This window comes from Hyperoodon ampullatus, assembly GCF_949752795.1.
Source record: "Hyperoodon ampullatus genome assembly, chromosome: 4".
In the NCBI taxonomy this organism is placed as follows: Eukaryota; Metazoa; Chordata; class Mammalia; order Artiodactyla; family Ziphiidae; genus Hyperoodon; species Hyperoodon ampullatus.
Window position 1 is genome coordinate 135593857 of NC_136917.1, and position 19338 is coordinate 135613194.

At 37.7% G+C, this 19338-nt stretch overlaps 1 protein-coding gene across 1 annotated transcript in view; it reads right to left on the reverse strand.

The window, feature by feature from the left end:
• The window catches only part of ITGA1 (integrin subunit alpha 1), a gene marked incomplete at its 5' end in the record, with an annotated part of 163190 nt that overhangs the window by 33690 nt on the left and 110162 nt on the right, over positions 1 to 19338 (reverse strand). The window contains 4 exons of the mRNA XM_079702706.1: positions 2259 to 2389; positions 5035 to 5292; positions 6482 to 6625; positions 11062 to 11204. Coding sequence (XP_079558832.1) covers positions 2259 to 2389; positions 5035 to 5292; positions 6482 to 6625; positions 11062 to 11204 — 676 coding nt within the window. The remainder of the gene's footprint in view (positions 1 to 2258; positions 2390 to 5034; positions 5293 to 6481; positions 6626 to 11061; positions 11205 to 19338) is intronic.

Sequence of the window (19338 nt, forward strand, 5' to 3'; positions counted from 1 at the left end):
AGTACTTTAAAAACATAATATAATAAACAACCTTCCAATATTTCTATTTTTCTGAGAACATTATTGTTAATGGCAGTATATGATTCCAACACATGTATGAACCATAATCTAGTTACTAAACCTCTCTTACTGGATATTTATCTTACCTTCTTTAAAAAAATATCTATAACCTACAGCACTGTGATTACTCTGAAGACCATACATCTTTAACTATAGACTATATCTTTAAAAAATTATTAGGAGGTAAAATTAAAAAGTATGAACATTTTAAGGCTTTTTAACACTTCAGTGACAAATGCCTGCTAATGCGTTTTAACCAGTTTACTGTTTCACCAGCAACGAATGAGTGAATGAGCCTGTCTAGTTTCCTGCTTGGAAGTTTGGATCCTCTGGGCATGAGGCTGCCTTGACCACTCCCCAACCCACATCTCCTCTCTGCCCCACGCAGATCTTTACAGCGTCTGTGGCTCAGTCTACCCACAATATGGGGTTCTCCCATCTCCTCCTGGATGTCCCTGACTGCTGGGTGGGCCTATGTTTATCACCTGTCATCCATATCCATTCTCAATCCCTCCTTCAGCACTGAAAATCTTTGTCTTCTCGCTGCAGTATACTGGATTAGTTCATTTTGCTGGGCGACGACAGGGACCCAAGTCTGTCATTCTGGCCTCTCGATGATAAAGCCTTGACTGGGGACAGGAGAGGCCAGAAACAAGTTTTCAGGGCTTTGTAAGAAGCCCTTGAGACAAAACTGGAGAATAAAAATCGTCCTTAAAACATATGTATATTTTTTGGGCTTCCCTGGTGGCGCAGTGGTTGAGAGTCCGCCTGCCGATGCAGGGGACACAGGTTCGTGCCCCGGTCCGGGAAGATCCCACATGCTGCGGAGCGGCTGGGCCCGTGAGCCATGGCCGCTGAGCCTGCGCGTCCGGAGCCTGTGCTCCGCAACGGGAGGGGCCACAGCAGTGAGAGGCCCGCGTACCGCAAAAAAAAAAAAGTATGTATATTTTTTAATATACAAGGGTGAATACAATAAATATTTCTGGGTAAAGATTTTCTTAATGAATTAATCCAGGATTAACAGTTCAAACAAAAACTAAATGTTCTCTTTGTTCCCGAAACTGGTGACTTCTGGTCTGGAGCCTTGGTTTCGAGTGGGCTCTCCCGAAAGTCACAGCCATTGCTGCCCAGCATTCTCCCCTCCTAGGCGTCACCTTTCAGTTTTCCTTTCCCTCTACTGTACAGTTAAAAATATTTTTTAAAAAACATAATGGTTACTCTGTATAGTTTAGTGTACAACTTTTATTTGACCATTAGTTCTTAAGGATTATCTTAAATTATGACAAAGTCATATTTTCCAGTCTCTATCTTCACCTCTTTCACAATTTTCTTTACTATCCTTCTACATAAAGTTTGGCAAAAGACAATCTGAATGGCACTAAACTAATGATTAATTTGAAAGAATCAACATGTGAACTTTCCATTGAGGGACATGGCATAAATTTTTTTTTATTTATTAAATCCTTCCTTTATATGTCTTAACAAAGTTTGCAACATTTTTCAAAATTATCACACGAATTTCTCGTTAAGGTTATTGACATTTTTTAGTCACTTTTTTTCAAATAGAACCCTTTTGAAATCGTGTCTTATTAACTAAAGCTAGTTATTAATGCTATTAATTAATAAATTATTTTTATTAATAAGTTAATTAATTAATAAAATGGTATTAATGAATATATCTGACGATTGATGAGGATTTTACAGTTAACTGAAATTAATTTGGGGATGCAGGCATTTTAAAGGCTGAGAAAAGATATTACTGTAGATGCTTCTATGCTTGACCAACAATGTAAACATAATCAGACAATGGTGCACAAATGTCTAGTTCTATGTGTTAGGTAAATGAATGAAGAGGTAAAAGCTTGTAAGTAACTTAAATTTAGGGAAAGTTTCTTGTTTATATACATCCTGTATGAGGCTCACTTTTCCCCTATGCTTCCCTCCAAGCAGAATACTTATCTTAGTGACAATTACATAATAGATACCCCAATTAAGAGTTGATTCTATTTGTTCCTTTAATATGGTTTCTCTATTTTTAAGATTTATCAACTTCTCAGATTCCAAAACTGCATAATTTTTATCTGAATAATGGAGCACAAAAAGAAACAGACATTTGGTATATAAATTCTAATCATACTCTGAGCTCTGGAACTGTTTGGAAAATATTCTTATTAATTGGATGTTATTCAAATACGTACCAGAAGAGGGCAGCACCACCAAGGCCCCCAATAGTGACATCAGTCAGACCGTCACCATTTAAATCCATTTCTCCGTGGATAGACTGGCCAAAAAATTTCAGTGTCTCGCCATCTCCCCCTGATGGAATACGCTGTGAAAATCCCAACAGAGAGTTTTTAATGTCAGAAGAGTATCTTCAAAAACAGTTTCAAATAAATCTGGGAACTTGGATTGGTTAACAAAAAATTAAAATTAGAGATCTTTTGGAAACCTGCCCAAGAGGCCCCTCATGTGGAGACAAGAGGAATTACTCAGATATTCCCAAAGGATATTCTTTTTATAGTGCAGACAAAATCATTTCAGGGTTATTGACACCAGAGAGAGGGGAAAATATTATATAACGTCATCTTGTCCAATCCTCAAGGAAAACATTATGAGTAATTGGCTCTACTTTCTAGTTCCTGTTCAATTCCATTACACAGAGATATTTAAAGGTGCTGTAAACACAACATACAAGCAAGAGGGGGAGTACAAAATTATCCTAGGGTCAGTTTGGGGTTCACTGAACCTTGAGGCTGGGTATAAATAATACATGCTCTCAAATACATTTTTCAATATGCAATCTTTACTGTCTGTCAAAAGTGGCTCTGAAAGTCAAGAGCATAATAGACTCAATTTCATTCATATGTATCCACAATGCTGGGAAGGCACAATGAATATGGAGTTCTCGAAGACTGATCTGTGCACATTACCATACATAATATGTTTGACATCTGTACTTCCTGACTTAGCTTGGGTTCAAGCTGATAATATTTTAATAGAACCTGATGGCAGGGAAACCCGACTGACAGACACTCCCTAAACTCGGGATCTCCTTATCCTCCTGTTTTTCCACTTAAATATCATAAAATAAGAAGCAAAATAAGGCAAACCAGATGGAAACATTTTTCATTTTTGCTTAAATGTTTGTGGCTCAGTGGAAATTATTTCCTTATTTTTTCAGCAAAAAAATCAGGAGTTATCAGCCCCACTGTTTCTGCAGGACTTGATTCAGTTTGATTCTGGATCATTCCATACACAAGCAGCACCTCTAGTTACCATGGAAATGAATGAGCACATCCTCACTTATCCTTGGGAAAGCATTTTGCCAATAATTAAACAAACTCAACTCTAATATTCTTTATTGTTTTTGTTGCTTAAAGCTTCACCTTGATTTACCACCATTTTACAAAATTAATTGCTTATGGCAATCTAGTCTACTTACTAATGATTTAAAAAGCCTTCTTTTTCTACTGCAAATGCCACTCCATTAAATGTGAGGGATTGAAACTGAATGAATAAAGGGGTAGAATACAAGAAACTCCTTCCTTCAGTTCCCGATTCCATCATGCCCCCATAGTTAATACAGCCTATTTCCAGTTACAAAATACCATGAAGATTTTTAACAGAAGCAAATCCCTTATTAAATGGATAGGAGTGTCATTACGGAAATATGCCCTTTCTTTTGTTGTTTCACTATTAAGGTGATTATGACTTTATGAAAAATTAAGCACAACTTCGCAAGACATGAATATATTTGACTACAGAACCGAAGAACAATCAACTGTAAAGAGAAATAATTGATGTTCTGATTTTCTTTTCATGTTATGTAAGCTAGAAAAGTAGTGAATTCTATTTTATTTACAAGTAGTTGTTCAATGCCTAATTAACTATGGTTACTTAAAAACAGACAACTACATTAGAAGAATTCCTTTAAACTCTTTTACTTTTATAATGCACGAAACACTTCTGTAAATGGACATTTTTTTCATGTAGGAAAAAGTTACATTTATGTATTAGAGCCATTAACTGACAATAAATTTAAAACAAGAACAAAAGAAATCCCCTGCAGGTTAAGTTTAATTATTCAGATTTTTTTTTTCCAAGAGGGATTACTTGGGAGAAAATTATAAACCTTCAGAAGCCCAAATTTATTTGATGAAAATAAACCAATTTAATTCATAAATATAAACTTAATGTGATTTTATTATAAAAACATGGGTATTGAATATAAAAACAATTTCATCTCCTTTATTGGCTAAATCATGTAATTATTGTTCTCTTACTCAGAAAGTGGTATCCTCTGTTTAGGATCAGGCACACTGTAGCTGTTAAATAGCATTGTTAAAAAGTGTTCTTTTGGGGGGCTTCCCTGGCGGTGCAGTGGTTGAGTCTGCCTGCCAATGCAGGGGACACGGGTTCGTGCCCCGGTCCGGGAAGATCCCACATGCCGCGGAGCGGCTGGGCCCGTGAGCCATGGCTGCTGAGCCTGTGCTCTGCAACGGGAGAGGCCACAACAGGGAGAGGCCTGCGTACCGCAAAAAAAAAAAAAAAATGTTCTTTTGTTTTGCTTTTTTTACCATTTCAAAAGATCAGGTCATGGAGACAAGGCAAATAACAACAGAAAAAAAAAACTAGATAAAAGAATAAAATTACAAGTAATTCTTCTATAAAGAAAACTTAGAATTAGAAATCTAGTTTCCCAAGAGCCAGAAGAAAAAAATTAAATAACTCGTGAAGCAAGACAGGTGATACCTGTTATTGAACCCACTTATCACTTAAGGCCAAGAATCACAGAATCAGAAATATATGTGTAATATAATAAACCAATGTTATCTCAATGAATAATAAAGCTAAAAAAACCCATATATTGCTACTGATCGTATGACAATACACCACTGTTGTATTGCAGTAACATCCACTCCTGCTACACTAAACTATAATTAAATAAAAGAATCTGTAGGTTTAACTTCTTACTTGTGCATACTCTTCCTTTATAGTCTTGCCACTTCCATGATAAATGTACACGGCTCCCCCATGATCATCTTCCAGGGGTGCTCCTATCACGATGTCATTAAATCCATCAAGATTTAGGTCTTTCACAGCAGAAATGGCTGTGCCAAAACGAGCCCCACATGGTTCATTTTTGTTTTCCTTTGTGCATGAATTGTGCTTCAGAGACGAACAGCAAGTCTGCTTCACGGGTTCCAGGCTCATTTGATATTCAAACCTTGTCTGGAAGAAAGATAAACAGGATACTTATGGATTTCTGTCATTACTACAGCAGAGCAAAGTGTCTAAGTACGTACTAAATCAGCGCTACTAAAAACCATTTGTACCTCAATGGTAAAGTTTGTAAAATTTCTTAAAAAGTGTGTCTATCTGAGAGCAAAGTTAGAGATTTCAAAGAACAGACTGTAGAAGTGTGGGAAAGACGATGTACTGAGGATTTTAATGGATTCTCCTTTTAATGTAATCAAGTGAGTACCTAACTCACAGCAGCTTTTTAAAGCCGAAGAGCTGAATTTTAAAATCCTCATTTCGTGTCACTATCCTTTCTTCACCCATTATTGTGCTTTTTGGAAAAGTCTCTCTCTGTGCTCCCCTATAAAGGACGGAAAGTGCTAGCAATGATGAACAGGAACACATTTTCTTGGGAAAAAAGGGAAAAACAGCACAGGACCAAAAAACGTTGACAGGAGGAATCAAAAAGATGATAGGAAAAAAGATATGTAATTTATGATTTAAAATAATTAATATGGGAAAGACTAATAATTTAACAAGCTAAATAGATACATCCCAACTTTGCTGTAAACAGCAAAAAATTCTTCTAATGAAGAAATCAAGAATTATTTCATTTAGCAAATGATGCCTAAAGTTAGGATCAGAAAGACAAAATCTCACTGTAGCAGAGTGAAGTATTCCAAAGACCATAGCAGTTTGCTCAGTCTTTGGTGTCACTGCCTTAAAATTCACTGCTTCTCCACAGTCTCTCCCCCTTCCCCCCTTGACACACACACACACACACACACACACGTGTGCGCACGCACGCACGCACACACACACACACACACACACACATAGAGCTTGAACTGTTCATGTGACCCACCTCTAGATCAGAGCTCATGAATGGTTGCCCTGTGAATTTAGCAATTTAGTGAGATTTATTTATCTTTATTCTATACACTCTTTAAAAAGTTCACATTTACAAGCAGAAAATATCTAACGGTTTGAACTACTTTGTCAGAATTCTAAATGTTCGTTTAGAGACTGAGGAGTTAGTGAGGTAGGCTGGCCCTGAAAGATTCTTTGCTCCTTTTGCCGAAGTGAGTGCAAAATTAGAACAACATTATTAATTGAAATTTTAAGAAAGAAACAGTCTCCCAGATTTCTACCAAAGTTATCAGGTTACGGTTACCATTACCTGATTCAGAGCATAGATGTACACTTTTCCTTGCTCCTCCTTCTCTGTTCCCATGAACATGGGAGCCCCGACTAGAAGAACGTCAGTATTAGAATCTTTATCAATGTCAATTGTCGTCAAAACACTTCCAAAGTAGGAACCGATCTAGGACACAAGACAAAACAGAACAAAACAGTCTGATGAACACCAGAAATTCTCAAGGAAACTAAAAACCTGCATTTCTCTTACTTATACCAATTGAGAAGAGCATTTGGGAGTCAGATGACAAAGGAAATGAAATATAGAAACCGATGCTACCTGAGAGCTCTTTACGGGCTCTTGCATGAAGCTAATGAATATTAGGTCCATCCTGGGGGATGAGCAGTTGTCATAGATTCTGTAGCTTGAGAATAAGAGAAAGGATTTCCTTTGTATTTCACCCTAACCTCTCTTCTCCAAAATTCAGAAAAGATCAGTAATAATACAACATTTTTTTTAGGAAATAAATGAAGTAAACAATAGAAGGCATTCCTGAATGGCTTCAGTGTATGTTTAAATACACCATGAGGAACTGAATTATCTCAGAACACTGGGGCAACATATTTCACCTTAGAGTCTTAGAAGACTGTCTACTCAACAAAATCGCTAAGTCTTGTCCCAGCAGCTATGAGAGATAGAGAAATATAAAAGGATTGCTGGGGGACCATCCTCTAGCAGGACTGTATTTTCTCTTTAATGATAGGGATGAATTTTAGGGAAATCCAGGATACTTGTGCTTCATTATCCAAGTGCAATAACTTTCTCAAATGTTGACCTGTGTTTGATATTTGATGTGCTGTATAATTTTCTCCTTGAAATTTCCTGTCATCTTCCATGACTTTACTTTTGCTCTTCTGATTCTGCCACTGTATCACAGACCATTCTTTCTTTCCATTTTGCTGGCTCCTTTCTCTCCTTCCATTCCGTAGATTTTGGCCTCCCCTGAGTTCAGACCTGCAACTATTCCCTTCCCTTAGATGACCAATCCTTCCCTACCAATTCCCACTATCTCAAATGGCAAATTCACTCCATCCTCCTTCTCAAGACTCCTAGTACATTTCTACACATTGCCAGACAGCTGCTAGACATTGTTTTTTTGTTTGGGTTTTTTTTTGCGGTACGCGGGCCTCTCACTGTTGTGGCCTCTCCCGCTGCGGAGCACAGGCTCCAGACACACAGGCTCAGCGGCCATGGCCCACGGGCCCAGCCACTCCATGGCACGTGGGATCCTCCTGGACCTGGGCACGAACCCGTGTCCCCTGCATCGGCAGGCGGACTCCCAACCACTGCGCCACCAGGGAAGCCCTAGACATTGATTTTTTGAATGTCCTTTTCTCACAGGCTTATGAAAGGTTTAAAAGGTCTTTGCTTTTAGGTTGAATTAATTACAAATGTTAAATAACATGTTGTAAGATCTGGCAATATTGGGTCTTCATTCCCACATGGCAATAGCCGTCTGAAGCTGAGCAGGGGCTAAGCCCGTAGATGGTTCACAAGCTGCCCAGCCCATGGCTCCCACTTCCTATTGTCTTCTGTCCAGCAGCTTTTTTATTTGCTTACCTCCCTGCCACCTGCAACCATTTGGATTTGTGCTCACTGTTACAGAAAACATGTCTAAAACCAAATACCATTTTAAAAATATCTAAACTGCTTGAGTTGCTGACATTCTTTTTTTTTTTGAATTTTATTTCATTTATTTTTTTATACAGCAGGTTCTTATTTATTTTTTTATTTTTTTTAATTTTTTATTAGTTTCTGCTTTATAACAAAGTGAATCAGTCATACATACACATCTGTTCCCACATCCCTTCCCTATTGCATCTCCCTCCCTCCCACCCTCCCTATCCCACCCCTCCAGGCGGTCACAAAGCACCGAGCTGATCTCCCTGTGCTCTGCGGCTGCTTCCCACTATCTATCTACCTTACGTTTGGTAGTTATACAGCAGGTTCTTATTAGTCATCCATTTTATACACATCAGTGTATATATGTCAATCCCAATAGCCCAATTCAGCACACCCCCACCCCCACCACCCTCCACTTTCCCCCCTTGGTGTCCATACCTTTGTTCTCTACATCCGTGTCTCAATTTCTGCCCTGCAAACTGGTTCATCTGTACCATTTTTTCTAGGTTTCACATATATGTGTTAATATACGATATTTGTTTTTCTCTTTCTGACTTACTTCACTCTGTATGACAGTCTCTAGATCCATCCATGTCTCTACAAATGACCCAATTTTGTTCCTTATTATGGCTGAGTAATATTCCATTGTATATATGTACCACATCTTCTTTATCCATTCGTCTATTGATGGGCATTTAGGTTGTTCCATGACATGCCTATTATAAATAGTGCTGCAATGAACATTGGGGTGCATGTGTCTTTTTGAATTATGGTTTTCTCTGGGTATATGCCCAGTAGTGGGATTGCTGCGCCATATGGTAATTCTATTTTTAGTTTTTTAAGGAACCTCCATACTGTTCTCCATAGTGGCTGTATCAATTTATATTCCCACCAACAGTGCAAGAGGGTTCCCTTTTCTCCACACCCTCTCCAGCATTTGTTGTTTGTAGATTTTCTGATGATGCCCATTCTAACTGGTGTGAGGTGTTACCTCATTGTAGTTTGGATTTGCATGTCTCTAATAATTAGTGATGTTGAGAAGCTTTTCCTGTGCTTCTTGGCCATCTGTATGTCTTCTTTGGAGAAATGTTTATTTAGGTCTTCTGCCCATTTTTTGATTGGGTTGTTTGTTTTTTAATGTTGAGCTGCATGCTTATATATTTTGGAGATTAATCCTTTGTCCGTTGATTTGTTTGCAAATATTTTTTCCCATTCTGAGGGTTGTCTTTTCATCTTGATTTTAGTTTCCTTTGCTTTGCAAAAGCTTTTAAGTTTCATTAGGTCCCATTTGTTTATTTTTGTTTTTATGAGTTGCTGACATTCTAATCATGGCGCCATCTTTCTCCCAGACTCCCAGGCTTGAAACTCAAATCGCTCATGATTTACATTATCTGTGATACTCTCCTCAAGCGTTCATAAGCAATTTTTTTCACAAAATTTTACACTTCCTGTCTTAGAGACAATCAATAGAGTGATAATGGGCCTAAGATGTCATCCAAATGGTTTCTTTTACAATCTTGTCAATTCTTCCTTATTTATGTCTGACACATCCCCTGCTTTTCTATTTTTATTGTTGATCCATCATTTCAGGTTCTTCTCGCCTCATCCTTCAGCTCCAACAAAAGCCTTGTTTTTTTATTGTTTATGCATTTTCTGATTATAAATGTTGTCAAAGGGCTAATAACACCCTCTCAGTTGGTAAAAGAGAATCTGACCTTTGGCTTATTCTAACTCTGTCCCCCTGGAAATATGATCATCATATTCAGCTGTAACACTTAGCAACATTGAGTGTGGTGAAAAAAACCTCTGATTGGAACACTGCATTTAGGCTGGGTGGAACAATAAACACCCGATGGAGATAATATATTTTGGGCTTCTTAGATTGCAGTGACTCTTCTAACTGTGTGCCTTTAGCAGGACCCGGGGAAGCTATGTCTATAGTGCTGTTATAAAAGATGTTGGCTCCTGTAGGGCTTTAAAGTCAGGGCAGCTCCTGTACCTGCTTTAAGCGTCTGTCTCTTGGCACCTCAGCTGTGTTGTTGTGCTAGGCTGCTTCCAGGGCTCTTACAGGGGAGGGAGGCTGGTGCTGCCCTGCCCTTCTGAGTAGTTTGTGTGAGTGTGTGTGGGGGGGGGTAGTCTAGTGAGTTGGAATGTTTAGTGAAGCCCAAGAATGCCCCCATCCTCTGAGGAATGTAGAATAAAATCTCATTCTAGAATACCTGAAAAATGCAGAAAACTATGAAGAAAGGAATAAAAATTATCCAAATTATCACCATTTAATAATAACCAACAACAGCACAGATGTTTCTTTCCGTTTAAAAAAGACTTATATATACTTATGTTTGCATATTGCATATATAATTTCTTAAACGACTTTTAATGTTCAATATTATCTAATGAGAATTCTTTGACTTTACACATTACAAATTATTTCCCATCACCTCCAGGGGAAAATCCAAATTCCTTAGTCTACCATTCAAAACCTCACACAGCTGGGCCCCCCTGGCTCTTTCACTGCGCTTTCTACCTATCTACATTCTGTCTTTCTTCTAGACCAGCCCACATTTTATCTCTTATTAAGACTTTCTGTACCATCCTAGCTTAAAAGAATCTTTCTATGTTCTGAATTTACTGTCTGTGGTCCTGGCACTTTCATGCTTATTAATGTTTTAGATTTCTTTGCTTGTGTATATGTTTGTACATCTGTATCTACATCATTATCTACACATCCTACACCTACCTCCATCCAGCTGAAATATTACTGATGCCAAAGACACAGACACTTTAGATTCCTCCGAGGAACTTAACATGGGGCCCTGTTCACACTGCATGTTGAATATGGGGGTACTGTTTTTTAAAAAGTTTAGGACAACAGACAGTGCAATTTACATAGATAGAGTGTGAATGGATTAATTTAAAACAAAGATTTTGAAGTTTACCTGTTCTCCGTGGAGTGTCTGGAGAATCCTGATGTCTCCATCCTCCATCCTGTAGATGACCACCTGGCCTGTATGATTGTACCGTGGCTGTCCGGCAATGTAGAGCACATCTCCAGAAACAGTGGCGGAGTTTACTGTGTAACCTAATGAAAGACAGACACTGGATATACTCACTGGCCCCTTGGAGTTTGCATGGAATAAATTAAGATCCATTTTAAACGGTTGGGAGAATCATTGTTATATGTTTATATGGACTTCTCTTTTTTTGAAAATAAATATATATACTTTAATGCAGGTAAGTTTGTTTAGGTAGAAGCTTTTAGTGTGCTCCCTAATTATCTACCACAACTGCTTCATTCTGAAAAGGTATTTTTCCCCAAACCTCAGTTTTTCATTGTTTAAAAGCACAAATGATGTAACATTGACAGAAAAAGAAAACACACACACACACACACACACACACACAAAACTCTCGCAGTCTCAATTTACCCCTTTGAAATAATTCAATTGTATTTCATTTGGATGCATGTGTCTGTGCTATAGAAATTGATAACTTTATACAGTTGTAATCATAGGAAATGTAAACCTTTTCTGTATTGCTGCCTAGGTTTTTAATTGTAATTTTAAACGGTTCAAGCTTCCTTCTCAGTTAAGGTATAAATGCCTTGTGTTTATACCATGGGACCATTCCCTCTTGGAATGGTGGAATTTAGGTGTTTTTTTAATTTTTTGGCATTACACTTAAGCCTGCAAAGACATCTTTGAGTATTTAATTTTTTTCTTTCTTTTGGATTTTTTTGATGACAAATTTCAAGGAATAGATTACTGGAGCAAATTTTTAATGGTTCTTATAATGTCTGACAAATTGTTTCCAGAATATTTGTACTAATTCATTCCATGAACAGCCACTGGAGAGAGTAGTTTAACTAAATTCTTACAAACATTAGGTACATTACTAGTATTTAAAATTGTGGATGTTCTAATAAATGTTAAACAATATCACCTTGCTGTGATTTAAATTTTCATTTGTTTGATTAAAAGTGAGCTTGAACAGTTTTTCACAATTATTCCTCTTTTTTTTTTTTTTTTTTTTTTTTTTTTTGCGGTACACGGGCCTCTCACTGTTGTGGCCTCTCCCGTTGCGGAGCACAGGCTCCGGATGCTCAGGCTCAGCGGCCATGGCTCACGGGCCCAGCCGCTCCGTGGCATGTGGGATCTTCACGGACCGGGGCACGAACCCGTGTCCCCTGCATCAGCAGGCGGACTCTCAACCACTGCGCCACCAGCGAAGCCCATATTCCTCTTTTTAATTGGGCCTTCATGACCTTTAAAATTTTAAACTGTGTCTTTAAAGCAGATTATTATTAATTTTTGAGTGAAGAATTAGATTTATTCTTTGTATCTCTAGAGAACAGAGCTAAATCAATAGATAAAAATTACCACGTGGAGATTTCAATTCTACAGAAGGAAGAAATGTTCTAATAACCAGAACTGTCCATCACTGGAGTAGAAGGCAGATTATTTTTCCAAATGCCACAAAATAGCATTTTTTACTGAGAAAAAGATTATATTGATAATTTACTTACCAAGTATTTTACCATAAGATAATAGTTCCACTCTCTTCCAAAAGTTTAAAAGAGGAACAGAAGTTTTGTACTGAAATATGTTTATTCTTACAAGTCCTAAAGGAACACAATTCCTCAGCCATATTCCCCTTCATGAATATTTTTCTCACATTTTCATTTCTTCACCTTAGAGCTTTTTAAAAAATTTACTATATATAATAGACTGTAAAATATTCTTTTTCTAATGTGTAATGTGTTATATTTTTATGTTACTAACCACAGTATTGCTTAAAAAACCAAAACTTTAGGGTCATGTTTATACATAAATAAAATGGAAAAGAAGACTGCAAAACAAAGGTTGTTGTATTTCATGCAGCTCTAGTAGAAATATTAAGAAGAGAGTGGGGTGAGTGGGGTGAGAGTACACAGTGATTTTTTTTTTTGCAATTTTCAGAGCTATGAATGCAAACTGATAAAAGAACCTTTAAAAAGTAAGTTGAAAATTATGTTTGAGGCTTGGAGTTGTGTGATTATCTAGTTGACTTTGATGATGCACAATTGATTACTAAACTGTTAGCTGAAATCTTCACAGGGACAATAACAACCAGTCAGGTAGTCCTGGTTGAAGCTCAGGCATCTAAAGACAATAAAGAGAAAGTGAGAACAAGGGCCCAGTAAAGTCTAGTCGTAATAGAAGGATAATCATTATAAAGATTTAAAAGCTTAATATCACTTTCTGAAAAGGAAAGGCACACGACTGAAGAGAAAGGAAAAATGATGGCATAGTTCTGTGTGTAGATTTATAAAGAGTAAATCCTGTCAGCTCTCACGATTCACTTCTTGGGAAAAGTGCTAGGATCTGGTGAGGTAATGGGAAACAGGTAGGATCTGACTTGATGTCATGCATGGGCCTCACATCTTTACTTTTCCTCGTGAATCAGTCTAGCGTGATTAGAAATCAGCAAACTGTGGGTGGGGGAGGTAGGGAACAGGATCTCGACTGTATTCTCACCAGCAAACCCACTTGCCGAGTGCATGTTGGCAAAAGGCAGTTACTGGGCTATAGAAAGACAGGTGGATGATTCCATCCTGAGGGAGGTTGCACAGCTTCAGTTCCTGCTTCTTTCTGATTATTATTGGTTACTATGGGATTTTTTTAATAAACTGTCTACCTCTCACTTTTCTTCTTCAGTAAGAATTTCCATAGTCTAACAACTTTCAATCCACATGGATTGGGAGAACACATTCAAACTCTTCTTAATGTGTAACCCATACAAGGAAACATTTTGAAAGCTTAATTTTAGATTTAGAATAATATTGGGGAGAAAAAAGCTATTTTTCTCCCCTGACCTCCTTCTGAGTGCTTTTCTATTTTGAAAGAAATCTTACATATAATAGACTTTATGTTGGCAAAATGTCTAAAGCACCAACCTGTGACTAAGATAATGAAAGGATTTCTGAAACAAACCAAAAAAACACATCATCTGAGCAGACTGTAGACAACATACCCCCAAATTTCCTTTTCTGGGCAGACAGGAGTCATGTATTATAAATACTGTGGTCAGAAATGAAGGTTCTCTTAATTTTTTTTGCTTACAGCAGTATCTTTCAGTCTTGAATTCTCTAAGTCTGCTCTAAGCAAATCATTAACCCAAGGTTTTTGAGAATAATAGATTTAGGGTTCTTTAAGTTTATTTGTTTTTAAGGAATTCAATGACAATCACTCAGAATACCAAAATTACTGTAGTGTTATTTATAAAATAACATTATTATTAATATATTATTAAATATCATGTTAAAGTGTGTGAACTTCCTTAGAGAAGTGACAATGTCACTCACACCTTTGTGGACTTCAATGTCTTTGTGGACAATGTCTTTAATGTTGTAACTATTCAATACTAATTAGTAGTAGTATTAATGTCAGCTACTCTTAGTAGGTATATAATACACCTGTATTAGTTTTCTATTGCTGTTGTAACAAATTACCATAAACTTGATGGTAACACATCACAAATATATAATCTTTTAAAGTTAGAAATCAGACCTAGGTCACCCTGGGCTAAAATCATGGTGTTGGCAGGGCTGGGTTCCTTCTGGATGCTGTAGGGCAGAATCCATTTCCTAGCCCACTGTGGCTTCTAGATACCACCCACATTCCTTGGCTGTGGCCCCCCTTCTCCATCTTAAAAGCCAATACTGCATATCTATGACCATTTTTCTATGGTTCTATCATCCCTGTCCACATCCAGGAAAGCTTCTCTGATTTTAAAAACCCATGTGATGAGATTGGGCCCAGCCAGGTATCTCAGGATAATCTCCTCATGTCAAGATCTTTAACTTAATCACATCTGCAATGTCCCTTTTGCCATATAAGATCTGGATCTGGGGATTAGGACATGGACATCTTTAGGGCATTGTTCTGCCTATCATAATACTAATAATAAGAGGAATGTTTTCTATATAATATTACATAATATACAACAATAGACAATACCTATTGAGGGTCAGCTGTCTGTTAAGCACAACACTAAGCACCTTACAGGTATTATTTAATCTCATTTTCATAACAACCCAAATTTTATATATATATTTTTAATAAATAAGCAAATTGAGGCTTTGAGGAATAAGGCAATTTGTCTAAAGTCATAACTAGGGGCAGAGTCAGAAAACAAACTCAAGATTCTATGACCTAAGAGTATCTCTGTACTGTCTGACTGTATACACAGTGCCATAACCACTTCAAGTCACTTCAAGTATGATGGGATCAGCAGCTTTATAATTTTTATATTTATGGGTGCATGATGTTCCATTAAGTGGATTTACTATTTACCATTTACTTAACTATTCCCATATTTTTGAACATTAAGGATATGCCATTTACCTCAATAAAATATTATGAAAACAATTGTTCCCTTGGTATTCTTAAATAATTGGATTTTTTCTTTAGGTTAGATCCTCAGAAATGAAATTTTGAGGTCAAGGTGGTGTAAACATTTTTATGGCTCTGGATACACATTGTCAAACGACTTTCCCAAAAAGTTATATTACTTTATATGCCACTGTTACATATGAGGACAAATGTTCTCAGATTCTTCTATCTAGGATGGAAAGAAACCGCAGGTTAAACTGGTTCTTGATTTCAAGGTATTTCACATAGAACAGTCTCATAGAATCTTAGAACATGAAGAACCTTTAGAAATTATCTAACCTGAGATTGGTTCAAGATGGAGGAGTAGAAGGATGTGCTCTAACTCCCTCTTATGAGAGCACTGGAATCACATCTAACTGCTGAACAATCATCGATAGGAAGACACTGGAATTCATCAAAAAAGATACCCCACATCCAAAGACAAAGGAGAAGCCACAGTGAGATGGTGGGAGGGGTGCAGTCACAATAAAATCAAATCCCATAACTGCTGGGTGGGTGATTCACAAACTGGAGAGCACTTATACCACAGAAGTCCACCTACTGGAGTGAAGGCTCTGAGCCCCATGTCAGGCTTCCCAACTTGGGGGTCCAGCAATGGGAAGAGGAATTCCTAGAGAATCAGACTTTGAAGGCTAGCAGGATTTGACTGCAGGACTTCGACAGGACTGGGGAAAACAGAGACTCCACACTTGGAGGGCACACACAAAGAAGTGTGTGCATAGGGACCCAGGGGAAGGAGCAGTAACACCATAGGAGACTGAATCAGACCTGCCTACTAGTGTTGGAGGGTCTCCTGCAGAGGTGGGGGGTGGCTGTGTCTCACCATGAGCACAAGGACACTGGCAGCAGAAGTTCTGGGAAGTACTCCTTGGCGTGAGCCCTTCCAGAGTCCACCATTAACCCCACCAAAGAGCCCAGGTAGGCTCAAGTGTTGGGTCACTTCAGGCCAAACAACCAACGGGGAGGGAACCCAGCCTCACCCATAAGCAGACAAGCAGATTAAAGTTTTACTGAGCTCTGCCCATGAGTGCAAAAGCCAGCTCTACCCACCACCAGTCCCTCCCATCAGGAAACCTGCACAAGCCTCTTAGATAGCCTCATCCACCAGAGGGCACACAGCAGAAGCAAGAAGAACTACAATCCTGCAGCTTGTGGGAAAAAAACCATATTCACAGAAAGATAGACAAGATGAAAAGGCAGAGGGCTATGTACCAAATGAAGGAACAAGGTAAAACCCCAGGAAAACAACTAAATGTAGTGGAGATAGGCAACCTTCCAGAAAAAGAATTCAGATTAACGATAGTGAAGATGATCCAGGACCTCAGAAAAAGAATGGAGGCAAAGATCAAGAAGATGCAAGAAATGGTTAACAAAGACCTAGAAGAATTAAAAAACAAAAAAACAGAGATGAACAATACAATAACTGAAATGAAAAATACACTAGAAGGAATCAATAGCAGAATAACTGAGGCAGAAGAACAGATAAGTAACCTGGAAGACAGAATGGTGGAATTCACTGCTGTGGAACAGAATAAAGAAAAAAGAATGAAGAGAAATGAAGACAGCCTAAGAGACTTCTGGGACAACATTAGATGCAACAACATTCGCATCATAGGGGTCTCAGAAGGAGAAGAGAGAGAGAAAGGACCTGGGAAAATATTTCAAGAGAATATAGTTGAAAACTTCCCTAACATGGGAAAGGAAATAGCCACCCAAGTCCAGGAAGTGCAGAGAGTCCCAGGAAGGATAAACCCAAGGAGAAACACGCCGAGACACATAGTAATCAAGTTGGCAAAAATTAAAGACAAAGAAAAATTATTGAAAGCAAAAAGGGAAAAACGACAATTAACATACAAGGGAACTCCCATAAGGTTAACAGCTGATTTCTCAGCAGAAACTCTACAAGCCAGAAGGGAGTGGCAGGACATATTTAAAGTGATGAAAGGGAAGAACCTACAACCAAGATTACTCTACCCGGCAAGGATATCATTCAGATTCGATGGAGAAATCAAAAGCTTTGCAGACAAGCAAAAGCTAAGAGAATTCAGCACCGCTAAACCTGCTCTACAACAAATGCTAAAGGAACTTCTCTAAGTGGGAAACACAAGAGAAGAAAAGGACCTACAAAAACAAACCCATAACAACTAAGAAAATGGTAATAGGAACATACATATCGATAATTACCTTCAATGTAAATGGGTTAAATGCTCCAACCAAAAGACACAGGCTCGCTGAATGGATACAAAATCAAGACCCATATATATGCTGTCTATAAGAGATCTATGTCAGACCTAGGGACACATATAGATTGAAAGTGAGGAGATGGAGAAAGATATTCCATTCAAATGGAAATCAAAAGAAAGCTGGAGTAGCAATACTCATATCAAATAAAATAGACTTTAAAATAAAGAATGTTACAAGAGACAAGGAAGACCACTACATAATGATCAAGGGACCAATCCAAGAAGAAGATAGAACAATTATAAATATATATGCACCCAACATAGGAGCACCTCAATACATAAGGCAACTGCTAACAGCTATAAAAGAGGAAATCGACAGTAACACAATAATAGTGGGGGACTTCAACACCTCACTTACACCAATGGACAGATCACCCAAAATGAAAATAAATAAGGAAACAGAAGCTTTAAATGACACAAAAGACCCCATAGTTTTAATTGAATTTATAGGACATTCCATCTAAAAACAGCAGATCACACTTTCTTCTCAAGTGCGCACAGAACATTCTCCAGGGTAGATCATATCTTGGGTCACAAATTAAGCCTCAGTATATTTAAGAAAATTGAAATCATATCAAGCATCTTTTCTGACCACAATGCTATGAGATTAGAAATCAATTACAGGGAAAAATACGTAAAAAATACAAACACATGGAGGCGAAACAATACATTACTAAATAACCAAGAGATCACTGAAGAAATCAAAGAGGAAATCAGAAAATACCTAGAGACAAATGACAATGAAAACACGATGATCCAAAACCTATGAGATGCAGCAAAAGCAGTTCTAAGAGGAAAGTTTATAGCAATACAAGCCTACCTCAAGAAACAAGAAAAATCTCAAATAAACAATCTAAACTTACACCTAAAGGAACTAGAGAAAGAAGTACAAACAAAACCTAAAGTTAGTAGAAGGAAAGAAATCATAAAGATCAGAGCAGAAATAAATGAAATAGAAACAAAGAAAACAATAGCAAAGATCAATAAAACTGAAAACTTATTCTTTGAGAAGATAAACAAAATTGATAAACCATTAGCCAGACTCATCAGGAAAAAGAGGGAGAGGACTCAAATCAATGAAATTAGAAATGAAAAAGAAGAAGTTACAACAGACACCACAGAAATAAAGCATCCTAAGAGACTACTACAAGCAGCTCTATGCCAATAAAATGGACAACCTGGAAGAAATGGACAAATTCTTAGAAAGGTATAACCTTCCAAGACTGAACCAGGAAGAAATAGAAAATATGAACAGACCAATCACAAGTAATGAAACTGAAACTGTGATTAAAAATCTTCCAACAGACAAAAGTCCAGGACCAGATGGCTTCACAGGTGAATTCTATGAAACATTTAGAGAAGAGCTAACAGCCATCCTTCTCAAACTCTTCCAAAAAATTGCAGAGGAAGGAACACTTCCAAACTCATTCTATGAGGCCACCATCACCCTGATAGCAAAACCAGACAAAGATACTACAAAAAAAGAAAATTACAGGCCAATATCACTGATAAATACAGATGCAAAAATCCTCAACAAGAT